The sequence below is a fragment of the Triturus cristatus genome, chromosome 6, assembly GCF_964204655.1.
Source record: "Triturus cristatus chromosome 6, aTriCri1.1, whole genome shotgun sequence".
NCBI lineage: Eukaryota > Metazoa > Chordata > Amphibia > Caudata > Salamandridae > Triturus > Triturus cristatus.
The window spans coordinates 1581495882-1581516790 of NC_140589.1; the positions used below are offsets into that span (position 1 = coordinate 1581495882).

A 20909-nucleotide genomic window follows, 5' to 3' on the forward strand; every position below is an offset into this window, starting at 1 on the left:
GCAAAATAAATGTGTATATGCCACTTCTGTTTACAAGAATGGAATATCATTTAGTGAGGAAGATGGATATGTCATAATTACAGATTCCTTCATAACGTTTAGAAGCAGCAACTGGCAAACTATGAGGAAGGGAACTCACAGTGCTGAGGTAAGCTACCACTGTGCTTTCACCATAATTGGAGGGAGAGATTTTACAAATGTATGCATGCATCCTTAGATTGAAAATCAGCTCCCTATGGTAATGTGGCCTTAGAAGCAAGCTAATCCCTAGAACAAATGTCTGAGTTCTGCATTTAACAATATTGCTAGAATTTGGAAAAAAGTCTTAAACATCCCCAAGAAGTTCAAGCAAAGGGAAAAAAGTAATAAAAACATTTTTAAAAGGTAACAATAGTCAATTATGGATTGAAAAGAAAAGTTAAAGAAACTAATACTGTTACCCAAGAGCAAAAATTATTGCATTATAAACAAAAGAAAGTGCACAGAATACTGACAAAATGACACTCTCATTAATGTATTGCTGCTAATACTATTGTATTGGAAAGTATAAATATTGCCACTATAGTGAGATATTATCACTGTATTTAGAGGAATACCACCAAAGTTGAGGAATTACCATCAGTAGTCAGATTCCTACGTGCAGAAGTGCGTTGACTGACCTTTACCTATTTTAAACATTGCTTGCAACTATCACGAGGTGTTATATAAATGTTTAAATACTACAAGAAGGATTCATGCTTAGTAAGTACTTTACTCTACGTTTCTCCACTCTGCAGCATTACCAGTAAACAATTATTGAGTTTTTAACTGTCTTCTAGAGATCTGAAAGAGATCAAGCCTAAAAAATTGGTTGAGTGGCAAGTGAAGATGTTCATATAGAAATAGGTCTTATTATTCGTTGATGTTTTTATGTTTTCTCGAGAAAGTTAAAATCTTCTAGAATGATACTGAAGACTGTATCTGGAAAAGGCTTGTGATGTTAGATGTTACAGGATTACCCAAATCTAACTCCTGAATCCACGTTTTAATGATTCCAACCAGGTCATTTAGCTACTTGCTTCTCAAAATAGTTAGGACAAAATCAAAGATGTTTGTCTTCTCCTGCCTCAAAATACCACTTTGGAGAATACCACTACAGTAATGAGGTAAGTACAAGAGTAAACATATGACTGAGAGGTAGATTAGGGAGTACAGTTAGATTTAGGATTATAGCAAAGTAAGGAGTAGTTTTAGGTTTACAATGAGGATCAGGGGTAGGGTTTGAATTATGTATTAAGTCAGAGGTTAGGTAACAGGGTGCTTAGGTGTAGGGTTAGGTGTCAGTTTAGAATTTGGCCTAGGTTTTGGGTACCATGTAGGCTCACCCTAGGCTTTAGGTAGACATAGAGTTGCACCTAAGTTTAGATTAAAGTTTGATTTGGTGTTAAGGCTAGAGTTAGGGTAAGTTTGAGGCTTAGTGTTAGCAATTGGGAAAGCTGAAGTGTTAGGGTGAGAATGAGGTTAATAATTAGTGCATAGGGACATAGTTAAGTTGAAGTCAAGATTTAGGTTCTAGAAATTGAATTAATGTTAGTTCACCTATCCTAGGACTTAGCTTATGCCACTAAATATAGTTCTATTTCATATAGTAATATGTAACCTTAATGGCAGATCTTGGTGAACATCTTTTATGAACTGTGAAAACCTACCGCAGGACATTTATGTAGAGCTCCCACTGAGGACTTGCCTTTATTGCATGAAGGCTTCAGTATCTCTCCATTCACTTGTCAACTGCTGATCTGGATGTAAGAGTGATAAAAGAGAAGACTTTTTATGCTCTACCACTCTCTGTTAATGTAAGGCAATCTACAATATGTAAAAGCCTTTTAAAGCTTATAGTGCAAACGGTTTTAGAATCATCATCTGAAACCAAATCAATGTTTACTGGATCCAGTTGGGATAGAGAATCCTTGGTGGGGCAGACATGTCTTGCTAAAGCAACATACATTAAAGACATTCTGTGTTGCTAATACGTTAACAGAGCCAAATCCAAATTAACTTGGTAAAAGAGGGGAGTGGCAGAGTTTGACAATAAATGTTATCAAAGCAAACACAAGGAGATGATGGACGGAGTGCTGAAACTTTCATTCACCCCCAATCACAGATCTGGGTTCAATCCATCACTGATCTTTTGCTCACTTCACTATCCCAGTTCTGATCCAGCCATATGCAAATCAGTCTTGACCCTGTTCCTCATGGGAACAGTCCAGCCCAAACTGTCAAGCCAGGTCTTCCCTGGACAGGAAACAAGCATCGTGGGACCAGTTTCGGGGTTTCTCCCCTCATCAGCCAGGCTAGCTTGAATCCAGTGGCAAAGTGAGTAACATCATACCCTCACAACTTAGGGTGAACAAAGCAAACAGCAGGAGATGATGGACGGAGCGCTGAAACTCAGAAGTCAGCATGGGCAGGCTTGGGTGACATTTCAGGTGAAATTAGACACTTTTTATATAATCTGTGGAACAAAGTTGGGATTAAAAATAACGTGGCAGTTTAATATGCATGGCATCTAGAAAAAACAGATGAACTTCTTGCCAATACACAGAATACTGCTTGTGTTCTGCTGGCTATGTCACATTGGACCACAATCATGGTCCAGGATGATGTAGGCAGCCTCTGTGGATTCTGGTTGACTTCCAGTCAGAATAATTAAAACACAGGAACTGATTCAATTAATCAGAATAGGGCCATGTGATGGACTATCCTGACTGGCTGCTAGTAGACTATTACAACAGCCAATATGGGAACTGTTCATGAATTGAATGGTACTGTGAGTTTCAGGAGCTCATGGATCACTGCAGAATTACTCTCTGTAGTTTGCATCATTGCTTAGCCCATTGTTGTCAGATACAGTTCATGTCAAATTAGATCAAACAAACTTGACCCACCTCCTTTATGAGATCTGTGAGTATAGTGCAAGTGCATATTAACCCAGCCTGCTTTGCTTAACAAAGTACTGGGTGTGTGCCTCATGAGGGAAGGGAAATGAACATGCCAGTAAAAATACGCCACTGAGGTAGAGCATTTATCTGGACTCATCTTAAAGGAATTATCAAGAAAAAGACAAAGGACTTCAGCTAAGGGTAGAAAAATTCATTCTTTTTGTAGGTGCTGCAATAATGTGCATAGTTAATGGGCACAAATTAGAAATATGTCCCCTACTTCATTTAACGTTTTCCTATCTACATTTCCCTTGTGAGCTAGCTATGAGTGTCTATTAAAATCTGAGTCTGTGTAATACAGTTAATGCATATAAATGTATGTCCTGAATAAAGACATGAGCAGAACTTGCATTTTTGAAATCCATGCAATTTTCATGTGCAGGTTAAAATGTTTTTGTGATTCAGAACCGGCCATTAAATATTAACTGCATTGTAGAAACACTATTAATGTGTTCTGATTTTTGTATGTGTGCAAAACAAATACACATCTCTTGAACTGTCAATGTAAAAGCATCCTTGGCATTTGTAAGAGATTAAAATAGATCTCATAACAGAAACAGCATTCAAAATATATGGCAGTTGGAAACTGTCTTTACTAGTCTTGCTTTCTAAGCTTAAAACATAAGAATCTGTCAAACTGTTTCCATTGCCATGTTGTCTCCTCTCAAACTGATACCAAGTGATTACTGCTCTGGTTAAATATAAATGATCAGCGGGTCACCAATCAGCATGGCCATACATATAAGAGTAATAAACTAGTTTGCTACATATATTATTTACAAAATTTCATTGAACCATATTATTTGTGATAGAATGCTTTCTTTATGTTGATTTTTTGTGTACATTTGCTCAAGATGTTGAAGTGCAAGTTTGTTTCCTTAAAACACTAAGATGAATTACATAAGTAAGAAGGAAACATGGGAATATAATAAGCATAACAACTATATAAGAACTTTAGTCTGCTAGTGGCACATGTAACTTTTGTCAAAGCCTTGATCCTTTATAAGTAAATGTATACACAAAACACATTCCTTGGTGTAACAAAAAAAGATTGATGACATGATTTGACATTTCCTAGCTAGGGTCCAGTTCTTCCTGCAAGTTCAAAACTGTCCATGAAACTGTTTTATGAAAAATGTGTTACATGCCGTTTTATGTTAGGTGGATGAACTATATTGTGAGTGTTCCAGAACAGGAAACACACTCTTCCTTCTTCTGCCACTGTCCAACCAGGAGTAAGAGGTTGAATGTATTTTGAAAACTTAAATCTGTCTCAAGTGAACCTGTTTAACTAGATAATAAGACTTATCAAAAACCCTGAGCTCAATGATTATTTTTGCAAAGCCATTATATGATGTTTAAATCTGTTGTTTGGGTCTGTATTTAACATAAGTTTAATAACCTAGTTCAAAGTCAGATTTCTAATTTTCAATTAACATAAGATTAATTTTGTTTGCTAAAATAAAATAAATGATTGAATGAAAAGTCGGAAACATGAACTGTTGAAGGTAGCATTTTTTAAAACTCCAAATTTTCAAAAAAATCGTGTGGCAACTGTATAGATCAAGATTTAAGTATTAACTTTTAACCTTTGACCTTACAGATTTTAACCAATGAAATGTCTCTTTAAACTTTAAAGGAAACAATGATAACGAACGCCTGGCGATTGCTAGACAACGAATTCCATATCGACTTGGTCGAGTAGTTGATGATTGGCTACTCGACAAAGGTAAAAACATTGATTAAAACTTTAAATAAAAATAATTTGACATAACCAAGTAGTTTTTCGTTGTAACACCAATAAACCTAAAATAAATATTCATTAAAACTAAATTAAACAATATATAAACAGTAAACTGTAAATAGATTTTTTTTGTATACTTTGTATAATAATTTATATACCTTTTTAGTAACATCAGAGGTTTAATAATTCTACCCTGTTAACTTAAGGTTAAAGGGACTGTTAAATATGATCTTCTAACTCAATCTATGAAGGTTCTCAAAGCATACGTTAACTAAATATGATAAATCATTCATAGATTATATTTCCTGTTCCAATATCTAAATTATTTACTAAAATATTTGTAGTTTTCATGTTTTATTATGGTCCAGAAATAATTTGGTTTAAACATTAGGTATCTTAAATAGTGGGCAATATGGATTGCCAATCAAAATGAGTCCCTTTAACGTTTGCAACCTTCCAAGGGGATTTTGGAACAAACTAAGTAAAAGAGAGTCTAAAGTTGTGTGCATGCTTTTGATGTGCAGAAAACAGTCTGCTGAAATGAATAGTCCATTTTTATAAAAAATAGAATTCTTGCTGAGGATTTTTCTGTTTAATGGAATTGTGCCATTATTTTTCCATTGGTATGTGTACCATCTTGGAAGCCACTTTTACATCTTAAAGCTTCTCTTTCAATTGATAGTCTTGCTTTGTGCCAATCAATATCTGTGACTTTATTGATTCACGAAAAATATGTATTTTTTATCTGGGTGCATATTGTGAGAGCATACATTCAATTTAACAACTAAAAAGTATTAATTTTTAGAAGCAAACCTATCAATTAGTATTGTGTTGCAAAAAATCTTACACATTTTGAAAATTGCTACTACAAATATTTTCAACATTTTCTTTTGAAACAGGGGAAAATATTGTGTACTTATTATGGAGTACTATTCAAACAAGACCTATACACATATATATAATATATCTATTACCCACGAAATGATGTTCTCTGCATTCCCTATTTTATTTTTAAGAAGTATTTTTATATCTTTGATTGGCACGTAGGCAAAACTTGCTATTGTTACTTCTTAAAGTACAAATATGTATTGGTCAATTGGCATTTCATGTGCACCTCATTCAAAAGCAATGAATTATGAGCTACTTGTATTCCTTATAATTTATTGCTCTCATTACTCACTCCATGAAAATATGTTAGGCATCATCTGTGCTTAGAGAGTTCACAATGAACATTTTTGCATGTATATAATATTATTTTACAGGACGGCAGTTAACAATCTTCAATAGCCAAGCAACTATAAAAATTGGAGGCAAGGAAAGAGGTCAGCCATTCCAGGGCCAACTTGCTGGTCTTTATTACAATGGTTTGAAAGTTCTAAACATGGCTGCTGAAAATGATGCCAACATCGTGATAGAAGGAAACGTGAGACTTGTTGGAGATGTGCCTTCCCCAATGACAACAGAGTCAACAGCTACAGCAATGCAATCTGAGATGTCTACATCTGTCATGGAAACCACAACGACGTTGGCCACCAGCACTGCCAGAAAAGGAAAACCATCCACACGAGAACCCATTGGACAGGTTAGTGTGCTTTTGTTCATTTTTTAAAGTTTAATATTTTATGAGAGGAGTAAGCTTAACTGATTTCAAGAATCCAGACAGTATGCAGGAAGGTTTTCTGTAGTGTCACATGCTTTTCAGTGACCTCCACTTGTTTACAGCAGTGGCTGATGTGTGCTTCTCATAAATGTAAACTTATAAGGATGTGATTATAATTTTGTAGCTAGTGTACACCTGGTAAATCCTCAGGCTATATGGGAAGCATTTAAGCTTACCAACAAACAGCATGGATGTAAATATCTCTCTTGTAAAAAATGACTAAACCTAAGACCATAAGAGATGCACCTATGTGTGCATGGAATGCACAGCATTTTATAGAAATCCAGTTAGCCTGAGAGATAGGGAACATTTTAGAACATATATTTTAGTATGTGCTCACCATCTCCTTTGAAAATATCCAAAATGTCATGAATGTGCTGACTTTTCTGCTAGAACGATCCCAGTATATGCACCCATACATTAATTCCTTCAAAGCAACCATCATTAAGTCAACTGATAAAAATCAACCAGGGCATTTAGGACACATTGGCTCAAATTTTTTGACAAAAATCAACCATTGCTTCTTAAGAGCAGCTTGGCTTACATTGTTTGTAGATGCTCAAAGCTAAAATGCTAAAGTGTATTGAAATGAGGTAATGCTTGTCTGTTTTAAAATGTTCAGCATGATTATAATGAAGTTAGACCAGGATTATAGTTGTAGTAAGTCATCAATAATTTTAGAAATAGGTCTGTTGTATTCTCAGGTTCCTTTGTAAATTTGGAAAGTCAATATTTAAACTTATAGTACTATTTCAGACTACGATGGATGAGTTTATACATTGAAGAAATCAAGTTCCGTGCATGTTGTTTGACCACATTATAATGTAGCCCAGCAGAGCACCTCTATATTTACCATGGTGCAAGGAGCCTAGATATGGTTGTTGCATTGGTCATGCATAGTGGATTTTTCTAAGAGATTTGAATGGAGACATGTTTAAAGTTCATGATGCAGAAACATGAGATGAATCTGTGAATTTGGCAAAGTCCATCGTTTTTAAGTCCAATGTACTTATTTGTGGAGTGCTTGTGTTCAACGGCTGTGAGTGTCTTGTTATGTGTAGAGTTGATGCCTTGAAACAAAAGTCGGGTATCACTATTTTGTGCTTTATAAACATTAAACAGCAGAGCAGAATGTTTTAAAGATGTACTAAGTGTTGCAATCATCTAATGACTTTTAGAGATCAGATGCTGACTTAAACATGTTCTGCTTTGCCTTCCACCTCCTTCCAGTAACAACATCCTAGGCCCACTCTGACTCAGGATTATCTGTGAGGTTACACAAGCATTGATCATACGCAGTCACAAGAAGGGAGGTTATTTTCAATAGTAACTCCGCCCATGACATGATTTAACCTTCAGAAAATAAATGTTTGACTGCATAGTTGATACTAGAAGCAAGACGACAGTGCAGCATTTTCTAATGTAAAGATTCACGTTCTTGACACACTAATAAAACCCATATGTGAATAGATCAGTATTACAACCCCATTTTACGTTATGTTCTTTCCTCATTACCATTGACTCCTGAATATATAATTAGGCAGTGTGTTTGTCCAATGCAAATGCCCACTCATGTACTCTGAAGTGTGCAGTTCATGGCAATACGGATGATCTGCTGAAGCAAAGGGTTTCTGCAGGATAAGACATACTTTGCTCGAATATGGCATTTCAGAAGCAAATACGTTTGACCATAAGTACGTTTTTAATACTTTGAAGCAGAGGAGCCTTTCAAAGAGAGCTAACAAGTTAGGCACATATACCTCCAATTTTTGTGTCAAGGGGCCTTCGCCATAAGTGCGTGCATCCACGCCACAATCAGCCAATTATAGAAACCTTTGAGGGACCATATTTTTGAGACCATGAGAAAAAGATTGGGGATTTTTGTCCACATATGTATTATGTTCGTGTACATGTTTATGGAAAATGCATGGAGAAATGATTTGTTATCTATGTATCACATCAGCTTATTGTGTTGTACACTTTTTCATTCATGTGGTTTCATAATTTGAACTATCCAGTCAGTTAGTTTATTTGTTAGCATTCTGTGCATTACCTTAGCACTTTTTTAATTGATTTTATAACAGGGTGAACAAAAGAGAATTGAAAATATGCTGACCTAAACAATATATTATTGTATGCTATTCTGCATGCATGTAGTTGATTTTATCACTGCTGGAATTTTTTTTTAAAATAACATGTGTGCAGGGTTGGACATGGGCAGACAATAGGCCCGACACCAAAATAAAAGTGACCCGCTATTTGCAAATCCCAGACACCTCTTAAGGTTTTGGCCCTAGAATATATAATATGCATTATCAAGGAGTACGGTTCATAGGATTAGCTTAAAAATGGGCCCCTTCTACCATTTAGAACAACTAATTATTATCTCCGCAGAGCAGTTGATTCTTCGAGAATCCACATCAAGGTTGAAAGCATATTCCTGCCTTGTTAAAAACATTCAAAGTGAATGTTGAATGTAAATATTTGGACAAATAATTATGTTGAACACCTATATAGTAGTGTGTACACAAATGAAGAAACTCACTGTTCCTGATTGACTGGAATTTAGGTGCGAGTTCAGACCAACTGCAATGGATTGGCTGCATAGCTAAGTGTGTTGTTACTTTCAAAGTTTTTAAAATGTAATTTGTCTTGCTTATGGATGTCGAAATCCAATCTTTTGGGGCAAGTTTGAAGGTTCTATCTGTTGAAGACGGATATCTGCTGAATGAGGACTCACTGAAGCCCTTCTTTGTGGCAGGAAAATTTCAGAGTGGGAAAATTCCAATTTTGCACCCGCCAAAGTCATCTCATAGCATGGATACTTTTTGCACCCTCATCCAGACAAGATTTGTACCCTTGGAGTTTCTCTCTTGTTTGAAGTTAAAAATCCTCCACCTGTGCAAGCCTGGAGTTATATCCAACAAAGTCCTTCCAATTAGGATGCCTTTTCTGCAACATCCCACTGAAGCTCAGTTGGTCTTGGAAGTACAAAAATCCTAACTTTTTAGTGTTTCTGGAGCACCTCCTCATGGTTACTTCTAAGACTCCAAGGACCTCAATGACATCACGTAGGGGCCAGGTCTCACTGCAACGGAGGCTTCGAGTACTTTCCAGTCCAGGTCCAGTTGCAACTGGTCAGCTGGTTACTCAAAGAAAAGGCCTTTTGCATCTTGTTCGGTCTCTGTAACCACACAAAAGGTCAACCAATTAACAAATGGAGTCTACTTCTTAGTCCTGGGCACAAGTGGGAGTAGGTCCAGACCCTTTTTTTTGTGTGGGAACGCCCACCCTTCGTACATTATACCTGACGCAGGTATAATGTGATGCAGGGCTTTAGTAACGTGACGCATCTCCCTAGATGTGTCACGTTGTAAATGGCTCGCATTTTTACGACGCCGCTGCGTCACAAGAAATGACGCAACGGCGGTGCAAAAATGATGAAAGGGGCTTGTAAATCTGCCCCTTATTTCATACAAAACGCCTTTCACATACTGTCACTCGATCCCACCAGGTCACCAAAATGGGAGTTTCAATTGTCTGGCGTCCTTCCACTTAGCCTTCACTTTATGCGAAGTGAGGCGTTAGCAGTAAAATCTGATAAATGCAGAAGGCATATCTTCGGTTTTAATTTCACAATATCCACTAGACGAGAGGTACAGAAGCGAATGATCTGCTGAACCTTGCCTTTATTAAGTGAATCAGATCACTGGAGAAAATAGCCATTTTAACAGTAATTGCTAATGAAAGGCGCACAATCTCACATAAGCCAGTGCACATTCGAAGACCAAAGTGGCTTATAATGGTAAATGATCGAATCAATTAGAGATTACTTACTCCGTTTGCAGGATATTGAATTCAATTAAACACGATGAGGCTCATTTGCAAAAAGATTAACTTAACACTGTTTAAGCATTTTTTTTCTTACAATGGCGGCTTATGTTATTCTGCTGAATTTCCCTCCTTTTTCGAAGCTTTCCTTTTGCTGTCATTTTTATCATACGGAAGTTGCATGGGGTGCTTTAAACTACAGCTCATTTTGCCAACATCTATAATTGCTGTGGCTTGTATTTTCAAAAGAGCGGCAGTGGATGGGCACTATGTCTGCTTTTCGTATGCCCCTGTCACTGACAGGTCACGTTTGTCCATCATTCTCATTCTTGCAAGTGTGCACGGAGCAAAGGTGCACCACTGCTATTGGTTACAGTGGCCTGGCGATCCCAACATGATGGAGAAACAAAGTGAGACAATCTACATAAAAAGAGAGATGTGAATTGGACGAAGGGGCAGGTGGGTGCATCCGACTCAGAGCATGCTAGGACAGTAGTGTAGCCAGGGTGTCATGGGCCCTGGTGCGAGGAAGGAAATGGAACACCCTGGCTGCTGTTTGAATAATAAAATACAGCATAAATCAAGGTTCAGTTGTCCCACTCAGACCTCCTGGCCCCGGTGCCACTGCACCTGCTGCACCAATGGAATGAACGCCTCTGCACTAGGAGTGAAAACTGAATTTTGGTTATATATAAATACATCTGCAAATTCAGGTACCGGAAGAAATAAGGGTTCTGCCTGGAATCACACTATGACTAAGCTGGATTTAGGACTTCTTCACCTGTTTATTACAGCCGGCAATGAAACCACCATGTGACGATGATGCCATCGAAGAGTGTGTTATTTCAGTAGAGCGTGCTTTAACAAAGCGTACGCATTTTTGTGTGCTTCAAAGTGACAATTTATGAAATCAAGCCGGTGCTCCCAGGCAGGCTTACCGAGACTCGGCGTCAGGAGCAGATCTATTCGTCCCTTCCTTCAGAGCGAGAACAGACGAGCTGTCATTTGTCGCCAGGCAGCTTGGAAAATGGGACACAGAAGTAGGTGGATTGATGCTTGGAAAAGATTCAGTCACGAACGTTTGTTCACTCCATCAAAGAGGGCTTTCGGTGATAACGTCCAGTCACTTAAACGTCGATTGCCCTGCGCCCTCGGGTGATTGCATGTTTCGGAACAAAAGAAACAGACTTTTAGTCAAGCAGAATTAAATTGGTTTGATTCTGGAGGGCACGCGGCAGGCGGGGGATGCATTTCTGTTTATATCGGGGCACTCACTCCGAAATAGATTCATCAAAATATTCTCACGACAGCCTTTGCTTATGCTCTGCAACCCAAACCGCATAAAGGCTTGCGTGCGAAACATACGAGAGCTTTTCTTTTCAACAGAAGCGGCGTCAGCTGTGTTTACTGCGTAAACGAGCACGTGACTTATCCCCCACCTTGGCCCAGTGGCCTGGTAACTGTTAGTTTACTAGTGTGTCTTGTTGTGCGCTTCTTGGAGAAAAAAACCCCGAAATAATGAAACTGCCTTCTTGTGTATGCTGCTGTAGGGTGACTGGTCTGTCGCAACCCTGGATTTACAGTGGAGTTATAGTAAGTCCAACTGATTGGAACCTTGTGAATTGTAGTAATGACCTTGAGAGAGCTCCGTTATAATCCCACGCCTGACTCCTGAGTGCATTAATAAGTGATTAGCTCATTCATCGCAGCATTGGGGACACCTCATCTTACAGCCCAGGGAGTTATTCTAGAATGGCGCATTGTTGGCAGGCAATGACCTTTCCCTCCTCTTTATATGTCCCCGAAGTATCTCATAGAACAGCAAAACCTCAACATTAACACACAATTACAGGTCGGCCCTGATTCATGAAATACTTTTCCTATCTGCACAGATATGAGGGCAAATGTGACTGTACTGATTTTCAAAGGGAATCTGTGCACATGCGAATTGTGCTATATGTGCACCTTGTAGCTGCGTCTAATATAATATATGCATTCTGAGGCATGTCGGGGGTGTGGCATACAGACATCTCAATATATTCCTGATTCACAGACAATTGTGAAATCTGTTTTGGTCGCTCTGCCCGTTCACCTTAAACTGTGCAAAAGTGGTGCAGGTCTGCTGTAAGTGAGCGCTCACCGCAGACCAGGGTTCCTATTATAATACGGGTGCACTTTTCCTGTTTGTGCGACATTCCACCTTCAGGCTGGTGCACTAGGCGCAAACAGAGAAAATGCACCCTTTTAAGTTGAATGAGCTACCCACAGTGCAAATTCATACTGGCAGTAAAGCAGCACATTCAAGTGAAATACAGAGTGGCTACTTCACAGCTGCTCCGCTCCATGTGCCAGAGTGCAGGCGGCAATCCACCTGCACTTTCAAAAGGGATTGGACATCCTCTTGCAGGCAGGTGCAGTGAGTGGTTGCACTCGCCTACAAAGGATGTCTGGGAGGGTGCATTGGACCCCCTTTCATCTCTCGAGAGGGCTTCCACCTTTTTCCAGTGCACTTCCTGACAGCTTCTTTTTGCCTTTGCACCTGTGACCATAATAAGGCACGGACACAGACGTAAAGAAATTCCCTCATTTGCATGGAACCATGCCCCCTTCCAAATGAGCAAAAACCAAAGGAAATGATGGACGGAGTGTTGAACATTGCAAGCACTCACCCCCAGTCAACTGATCTGGGTTTAATCCATCACCATTCTTTAGCCCACTCTGCCACCCCAGTTCAGACATGGCCATATGCAAATCAGTCTGACCCTGTGCCTCATGGGAACAGTCCAGCCCAAACTGCCAAGCCATGTCTTCCCTGGACCGGAAACAAACTTCCTAGGACTGGTTTCTGGCATTTCAGCCGTCTTCAGCCAGGCTTGCTTGAATCCAGTGGCAAAGTGAGCAAGGGACTCACGTCTGAGCATACCCTGCCAACTTATGGCGAACAAAGCAAAAACCAAAGGAAATGATGGACGGAGTGTTGAACATTGCAAGCACTCACCCCCAGTCAACTGATCTGGGTTTAATCCATCACCATTCTTTAGCCCACTCTGCCACCCCAGTTCAGACATGGCCATATGCAAATCAGTCTGACCCTGTGCCTCATGGGAACAGTCCAGCCCGAACTGCCAAGCCATGTCTTCCCTGGACCGGAAACAAACTTCCTAGGACCGGTTTCTGGCATTTCAGCCGTCTTCAGCCAGGCTTGCTTGAATCCAGTGGCAAAGTGAGCAAGGGACTCACGTCTGAGCATACCCTGCCAACTTATGGCGAACAAAGCAAAAACCAAAGGAAATGATGGACGGAGTGTTGAACATTGCAAGCACTCACCCCCAGTCAACTGATCTGGGTTTAATCCATCACCATTCTTTAGCCCACTCTGCCACCCCAGTTCAGACATGGCCATATGCAAATCAGTCTGACCCTGTGCCTCATGGGAACAGTCCAGCCCGAACTGCCAAGCCATGTCTTCCCTGGACCGGAAACAAACTTCCTAGGACCGGTTTCTGGCATTTCAGCCGTCTTCAGCCAGGCTTGCTTGAATCCAGTGGCAAAGTGAGCAAGGGACTCACGTCTGAGCATACCCTGCCAACTTATGGCGAACAAAGCAAAAACCAAAGGAAATGATGGACGGAGTGTTGAACATTGCAAGCACTCACCCCCAGTCAACTGATCTGGGTTTAATCCATCACCATTCTTTAGCCCACTCTGCCACCCCAGTTCAGACATGGCCATATGCAAATCAGTCTGACCCTGTGCCTCATGGGAACAGTCCAGCCCGAACTGCCAAGCCATGTCTTCCCTGGACCGGAAACAAACTTCCTAGGACCGGTTTCTGGCATTTCAGCCGTCTTCAGCCAGGCTTGCTTGAATCCAGTGGCAAAGTGAGCAAGGGACTCACGTCTGAGCATACCCTGCCAACTTATGGCGAACAAAGCAAAAACCAAAGGAAATGAAGGACGGAGTGTTGAACATTGCAAGCACTCACCCCCAGTCAACTGATCTGGGTTTAATCCATCACCATTCTTTAGCCCACTCTGCCACCCCAGTTCAGACATGGCCATATGCAAATCAGTCTGACCCTGTGCCTCATGGGAACAGTCCAGCCCGAACTGCCAAGCCATGTCTTCCCTGGACCGGAAACAAACTTCCTAGGACCGGTTTCTGGCATTTCAGCCGTCTTCAGCCAGGCTTGCTTGAATCCAGTGGCAAAGTGAGCAAGGGACTCACGTCTGAGCATACCCTGCCAACTTATGGCGAACAAAGCAAAAACCAAAGGAAATGATGGACGGAGTGTTGAACATTGCAAGCACTCACCCCCAGTCAACTGATCTGGGTTCAATCCATCACCATTCTTTAGCCCACTCTGCCACCCCAGTTCAGACATGGCCATATGCAAATCAGTCTGACCCTGTGCCTCATGGGAACAGTCCAGCCCGAACTGCCAAGCCATGTCTTCCCTGGACCGGAAACAAACTTCCTAGGACCGGTTTCTGGCATTTCAGCCGTCTTCAGCCAGGCTTGCTTGAATCCAGTGGCAAAGTGAGCAAGGGACTCACGTCTGAGCATACCCTGCCAACTTATGGCGAACAAAGCAAAAACCAAAGGAAATGATGGACGGAGTGTTGAACATTGCAAGCACTCACCCCCAGTCAACTGATCTGGGTTTAATCCATCACCATTCTTTAGCCCACTCTGCCACCCCAGTTCAGACATGGCCATATGCAAATCAGTCTGACCCTGTGCCTCATGGGAACAGTCCAGCCCGAACTGCCAAGCCATGTCTTCCCTGGACCGGAAACAAACTTCCTAGGACCGGTTTCTGGCATTTCAGCCGTCTTCAGCCAGGCTTGCTTGAATCCAGTGGCAAATGAGGGAACGCCATATTGAGATAGATCTGAGGCTACATTATTATTAACACTTTTGTTTCTTGGCATTTCCAAGATTCCAACATTACAGTATAAAATTAACAATGAATCAGTTTCCTGGGTTTACAATTATTAGTCCATGCTGTGGAAACAGGAGCAAGCGAAAACCCACATGGGATGTGGATATGGTTGCTCCTACAGGAGCATTAGATGTCATAAGATAATAATAGTACACATTCAAATACAAACTATAACCATGTCCATCCTTGCCTAAGGCTCATGATAGAATACAAAATAAACATAAATTGCAGAGAAGTAGGGTAGGTAAAGAATACTAGGGAAAAACAAATCACCCTGTTTACAGCATCTCCAGGACCTGCACATCCCCAGTTCAACCAGGCCTCAGCTCAATTTCGCTGCCAGGACTTGACCCCATAGCCTGCCCTTCCTCAGAATCCACCGCTGCCCCAGACTCCGGGAATTTCCATTCATCAGCCACTTCCCTCCAGAGCAGTCCAATAGGTCTATTATGAACACCCCTTGATTCCTCCCTCTGAAGCATCCTTTCCTCAGCCATGCCCAGCATGTGACATCAGACACCCACGCTTCCACATTAGGTCCCATAGGCAATTTCCAGGCCATGGCCACTTTTCGCTTGGCAAAGTCCACAAATCTATTTCCCATCATCTTGGGGCCTGGCCTGCGTAAGATGCCCAGTAATCAACCAGCAGGTATATTATTGAGTGACCTAGACAGGGTCTTATTACGATGCAAAATTACCTCCCCTAGAAATCAGCAAGCCCAGGACAACCCCAACTCATGTGCCTAAAATCAGCGTCCAGTGTCGTGCAGCCAGGGTAACCTCTAGGCTCCCCTCCATAGATGGTCTGAATCCTATGAGGAGTAAGGTGCGTCCTATGAGTGTAATTAAATTGTATGTATTTAATACACATGTTGCGAGAGACTTTCTGTGGATATGCAAGCACCCTCCCCCATTCAGTGTCTGTCATGCTGGCCCAAGTCAGCAAGTCTGAAGAGCATACAAAGGTTTCATTACCAGCCGATTCAGAGCCTAATAGAACCAAGAGATTCAGAGAAAGCCTGATCCCAGCATTCGGAGTAGTTGAAGAACTGCATGCATGGGAGGTTCCACTCTCGCATTTCTCCACAGGCCCCTTAGGGCATGAGTAGTCGCTTCATAGGTAAGAAATTGTCGCACTTGCTGGCCTTTCTGTTCCACCAGTTCTCCAAAGGGAATTGAGACATTTGTCTGGAAGCAGTTTCCCAGGGTCACCAACCCCACCTTCTTCCAGGAGTCCATTTGCCTTGCACTATGGAAAGTCAATGGGTCGCCATGGGGGAGGCTCACCAATGGGAGTTCAGGGGCATAAAGGGTCACCACGCTAGTATGCCGCAGCCCACGTTGCCAGCAGCACAGGGCGGTAGACAAAAGGTTACCTGGTAGGGGAATCCAAAATGCGTGGTGGAACAGCTTCACAAGCAGAAGACCCTGGTTGAGTGCAGTGCCCAATGACCGAGTTCCGATAAGCTCACTCCACAAAACCATTTCTAGGGGTGGGCGGAGCTCGCAGAGTTCCACTCTATGGAATTCCGAGAAGTTATCAAAAACCTCAGTGGAATTCCATAGAGTTCTGCGAGCGAGTGGAGTAAGAAGCATGTGGTAAACAAGGTGCTCTGTACACAGACGTGAAAGTGGCTTAAGAGCCTGCAGAGACAGAGCGAAAGATGTCCATAGACATGAAACATGCAGTAGGTGTAGTGCAGCTGCTGTATTTGTACAGTGAAAAATAAGAGAGCGCTGGTGGTACAGACAGGGCTAGCATGAGGCAAGACGTGCCCATTTCGCCATCCCAAAGTTTATCTCTACACCATACTGCACTTGTAAATACACATGGCCCCTGCATGTCTCTGATTCTTAGGGCAAATGGATCCCCTGCTCAGTAATGCTGCACACACATGTATCCAGCCTGCTTACAGCCCCTCCCTTGGTCATGATTGAGCAACATCTCTGGTGTGTACGGTCTTCACAGACACATCTGCTGCTGATCCTAACACTGCAATTATGCACAGCCATTACTTCCGCATTGCATGGGGCCATGCTTACTGAAAAATTGACCACACAATGGCCCCTACTGTAATTTAAAACTGAGTGGCAACCACACCAAATTGTCTAAAGGGACAATGGCACAGTGGGTCCAGTCACAAAAGTCTCACCCCTTACCTGGAGCAGTGAACTCAGGGTGCCTGGACATGGCCCGCTTTCCTGTCTGCTGAGGGAGTTTTTTACTTGGAGGCTCTCGAGATTCATGGGGCCAAGATGCACATGTGTTGTCTCTGCGCATGTCCTCGTGTGTCCTGCATGTGGCGCACGTGCACTTGACTGATATTGGCTAGCACTGCAGTACCCACATTGGTAACCCCTCCTACATGGTGGATCGCAGAGTTTTTGCCAAACTTTGCTTTCCAAGCAGAGTGCGAAGTGGGCAAACTCTGCCAGCGGAGCAGAATTTACCACCCGCCCCTAGCCATTTTGTGATCCACTGAAGCTGAGCTGCAAGAAAGTACAATTCAAAATCTGGTACTCCACGGCCATCCCCAAGTGGAGAGCGACAGAGAGCAGCTAATGCAACTTTCTGGAGCCCCTCATCCCAAATCAATTCCTGCAGGAGAGCATCAAGCTTCCGAGACCAGAACACCAATACTTTCCCTGGGAGGATAACAAAAAAGAAGCCTTGGAAGCATGCCCATTTTGGAGAGCACAATACATGCCATCATTGGTAGCTTGAGGGTCTGCCAAAATGAGACACAGGACTTCAGAGACTGGATGCTCCCCCATGTTACCCACACGGAGGTCATCCAGGTTGTGGTAGACCTGGATGCCCAAGAATAACCTAAAAGTTAAAGGAGCCCAAAGTATATCAGGTAGGAAAAAATAGGGTGACCCAATCCAGCAACCTCCAGAAACACAAATGTTTTACTCCGGTTTACCTGGAGGCCCGAGCACCCTTCAAATTTCTTAAGGAGCCACAGAGTCTGGGGGAATATCATTCACACCATCCTAGAGGAAAATAAGCAAGTCATCTGGAAATAATGAAGTTACATAGACCAAGCCATCTCGCTTAATTACCCAATCCATTCTCTCCATACTAAAGCTTTCTGTAGTGGCTCAATGGTTTAAGTGAATAAGAGGGGTGACAGGGCAACCCTGTCTAGTTCTCCAAAATATTTCATAGGCATCTAAAATCATATGTGCTGTTTTAACCCTAACCTTTGGGTGAGTTTAGAGCAGCCTGACCCATCTCATCCAATTAGTCCTGAGTCCAATATGATACATAGTGGACTCCAAGAAATCACAACACACTGTGTCGAAGGCCTTCTGAAGATCCACTGACACAATCCCCGAGGTAGGGTCAGGTGGCTGGATATGAGCATACAGAATTGAGTAAAGTCTACAGAGGTTGTGAGAGGTGTTGAGGGTTGGTATAAAATCATTTTGGTCTCCATGAATAAGGGTCTGCATATGGGGTACCAGCCAGGACACTAATACCTTACTGAGAATTTTGAAATCAGAGTTCAACATAGACAGAGGGCAGAAGCCTGAGGGTGCAACATAGCATGATTTAGATTTGGGCCGGGACACCAGCAGTGCTTCCCTGGTTATTGCAGGGTAGATACCTGTTTAATAGGCCTCCACATACATTTCTACCAATTTAGGCACCAGTTCAGTTCATATGTGAACACCTTGTAAACCTCCATGGGGAGACCATCTGCCACATCTTTGATGGCATTTCTCACCGCTATGTCTGACACTGGAGCACCTAGTGGTACTTATTCCACCTGTAAGAGATCGAAGTAGGAGTCCCTCCAAGAAGGATCACAGTGGCATTGGAGGGCCTAAATCTAGCAGACAATAAAGGGACTCATAGTAACACCTGAAAGCATCATTTATATGTTTTGACAGATAGATGAACTTTGACCCTGACAAAACTAGGTGACAATTTTCTACAGGAACCAACTAGGCAAGGAGCTGTCCCAACCTCCCCTCCTCATCATGTACTCGATTTACATTGTTTTTATAATCATGGCATTGAAGCCGTTCCAGAGGCAGTTTGCGTTTCTCCAGCAACTGCAAAAGGACTCTTGGGCTATCACCCAGATCATTATCCCCCTCATGGAGATCAGCCTCCTACCTCTGGAGGTGTCTCTCCAGGTCACATTGGATACCTACTGATTGCCCCAGGCATGGCCCTCTCATCACAACCTTAAAAGACTCTCATTCAAGAGCATGACTCAATGCTGAGCCCGGGTCAGTAGTAAATAATACTGCGATCTTGGCTGCTAAGGAGTCTCTAAAGACAGCATCCTCCATGGAAGATGAATGTAGCTTCCATGATGGTATGAGTGGGTGTTCATTCACTGGCTGCAGCATCAAAAGGATAGGACTAAGGTCTGAAATGGTCTGACCCAAATATTCTGTCTGTAAAATACAGTTATTAATAGACTTAGAGGATACGAAGTGATCAATCCTCAAACGGACCTGGTATGGGCTCGAGAAGAAGAAGTAGTCCTTGTCAGTGGGATGCTGTGTACACCAGGGGTCTTTCATATCCCAGTAAGTATTCCAAGAGGCCAAGCCAGTAGCCGCTCTGTGGGCTGCAGCCCCCTGGAGGGGAACAGTCTAGCAATCCAAGGACAAGTCTAAAAACTGTTAAAATCACCTCCAATGAGGTATGCCCCCCTGTCAAATGAGCTCATCGGGCTGACTGGGTATGAAGAAATGAGGTCTGGTCATGGTTTAGTGCGCAAAAACTGCCAAGCACCAGGGGTCTCCTGCAAAATTGACCCTCCATCAAGAAATAACTGCGGCGGTGTCCCTGCTGTGAGCAGTCTCTTTGTTGCATGGCCTCAATCCCAGCAGCCCTGAGTCCAGCGGAGAGGCATGTATCAGACCTCCAGTGGGCCACCTGCACTAGATGCAGGGGCTGCAACTCGGTCCAGGGGGAGGCCCCTGCCACTACAACACAAACCACAAAGGGAGTCCCAGGGAAAGACACAGGACCAGGGCAGCCCACGTCTGGTCATCACTGCTGCCACTGCACCATATGCGGCTGATCTGACTCCTGTTTTGGCCCTGCTACAGGTGTAGCCCTGGCCAAAGCGGGCAAGTAGGGGGGGGGAGTGGGGTAATAGGGAGAACTCACCTCCACCATCCGGAAGTCCCCAGGCACTGCTGTTGTCCACAGCTGGGCCCAGAAAGAATCTTCCTTGGTCAGCTGCACAGGTTTCTCAGCCCTCCTCCACCAGCAACCGGGTAAGGTACAGTGCTGGGCAGCTACGCTGGACAGACACTCACTTCGCGGCTGGTACAGGCCGCCACCAAGCATGGTATGACACATCTGGCCTATCAGCGGCAGGATGCAGGTGAGGAGTGGCGACTGCCGCCCTCAAGTCAGGGCCCCTCTCGCCGGTCTGCCATGTCTCTGCAAGTGCTCCACCTCCACAGGCCTGGGAAGGCGGCACACAGGCACTGGCCATGGCCCATACATGTCCGGCCCGGCAAACCACTACTCAACAGATCTCTGCATTTCCCGGATGGGCAGAGTCTCGGTAACCGGCCAACAAGGGGCACCGGTGCCAGCCCAGTCCCCACAGGATGCGTCTGGCCCTCTAAGCCTCCATTGTCAGGTCGGATGCCTATTGATCATGCAAGGTGGTGGATGGTCAGTTAGAACTCGACCACCATTTTGGCCACCTAGGCCATGTCCCCATAATCTACACACTTTGACTTTTGTGCAAGCTCATTCTTG

General features: G+C 42.8%; 1 protein-coding gene across 9 annotated transcripts in view; it reads left to right on the top strand.

Annotated features, from left to right (window-relative positions):
• Window positions 1-20909, top strand: part of NRXN1 (neurexin 1) — a 1628124-nt gene that overhangs the window by 1482698 nt on the left and 124517 nt on the right. For 7 of the 9 annotated variants that reach the window (XM_085612721.1, XM_085612723.1, XM_085612726.1 and 4 more), the window contains 2 exons: window positions 4621-4710; window positions 5988-6307. In XM_085612721.1, the coding sequence (XP_085468847.1) occupies window positions 4621-4710; window positions 5988-6307 (410 nt within the window). The remainder of the gene's footprint in view (window positions 1-4620; window positions 4711-5987; window positions 6308-20909) is intronic. The other 2 variants (XM_085612729.1, XM_085612730.1) reach the window with 1 other exon arrangement.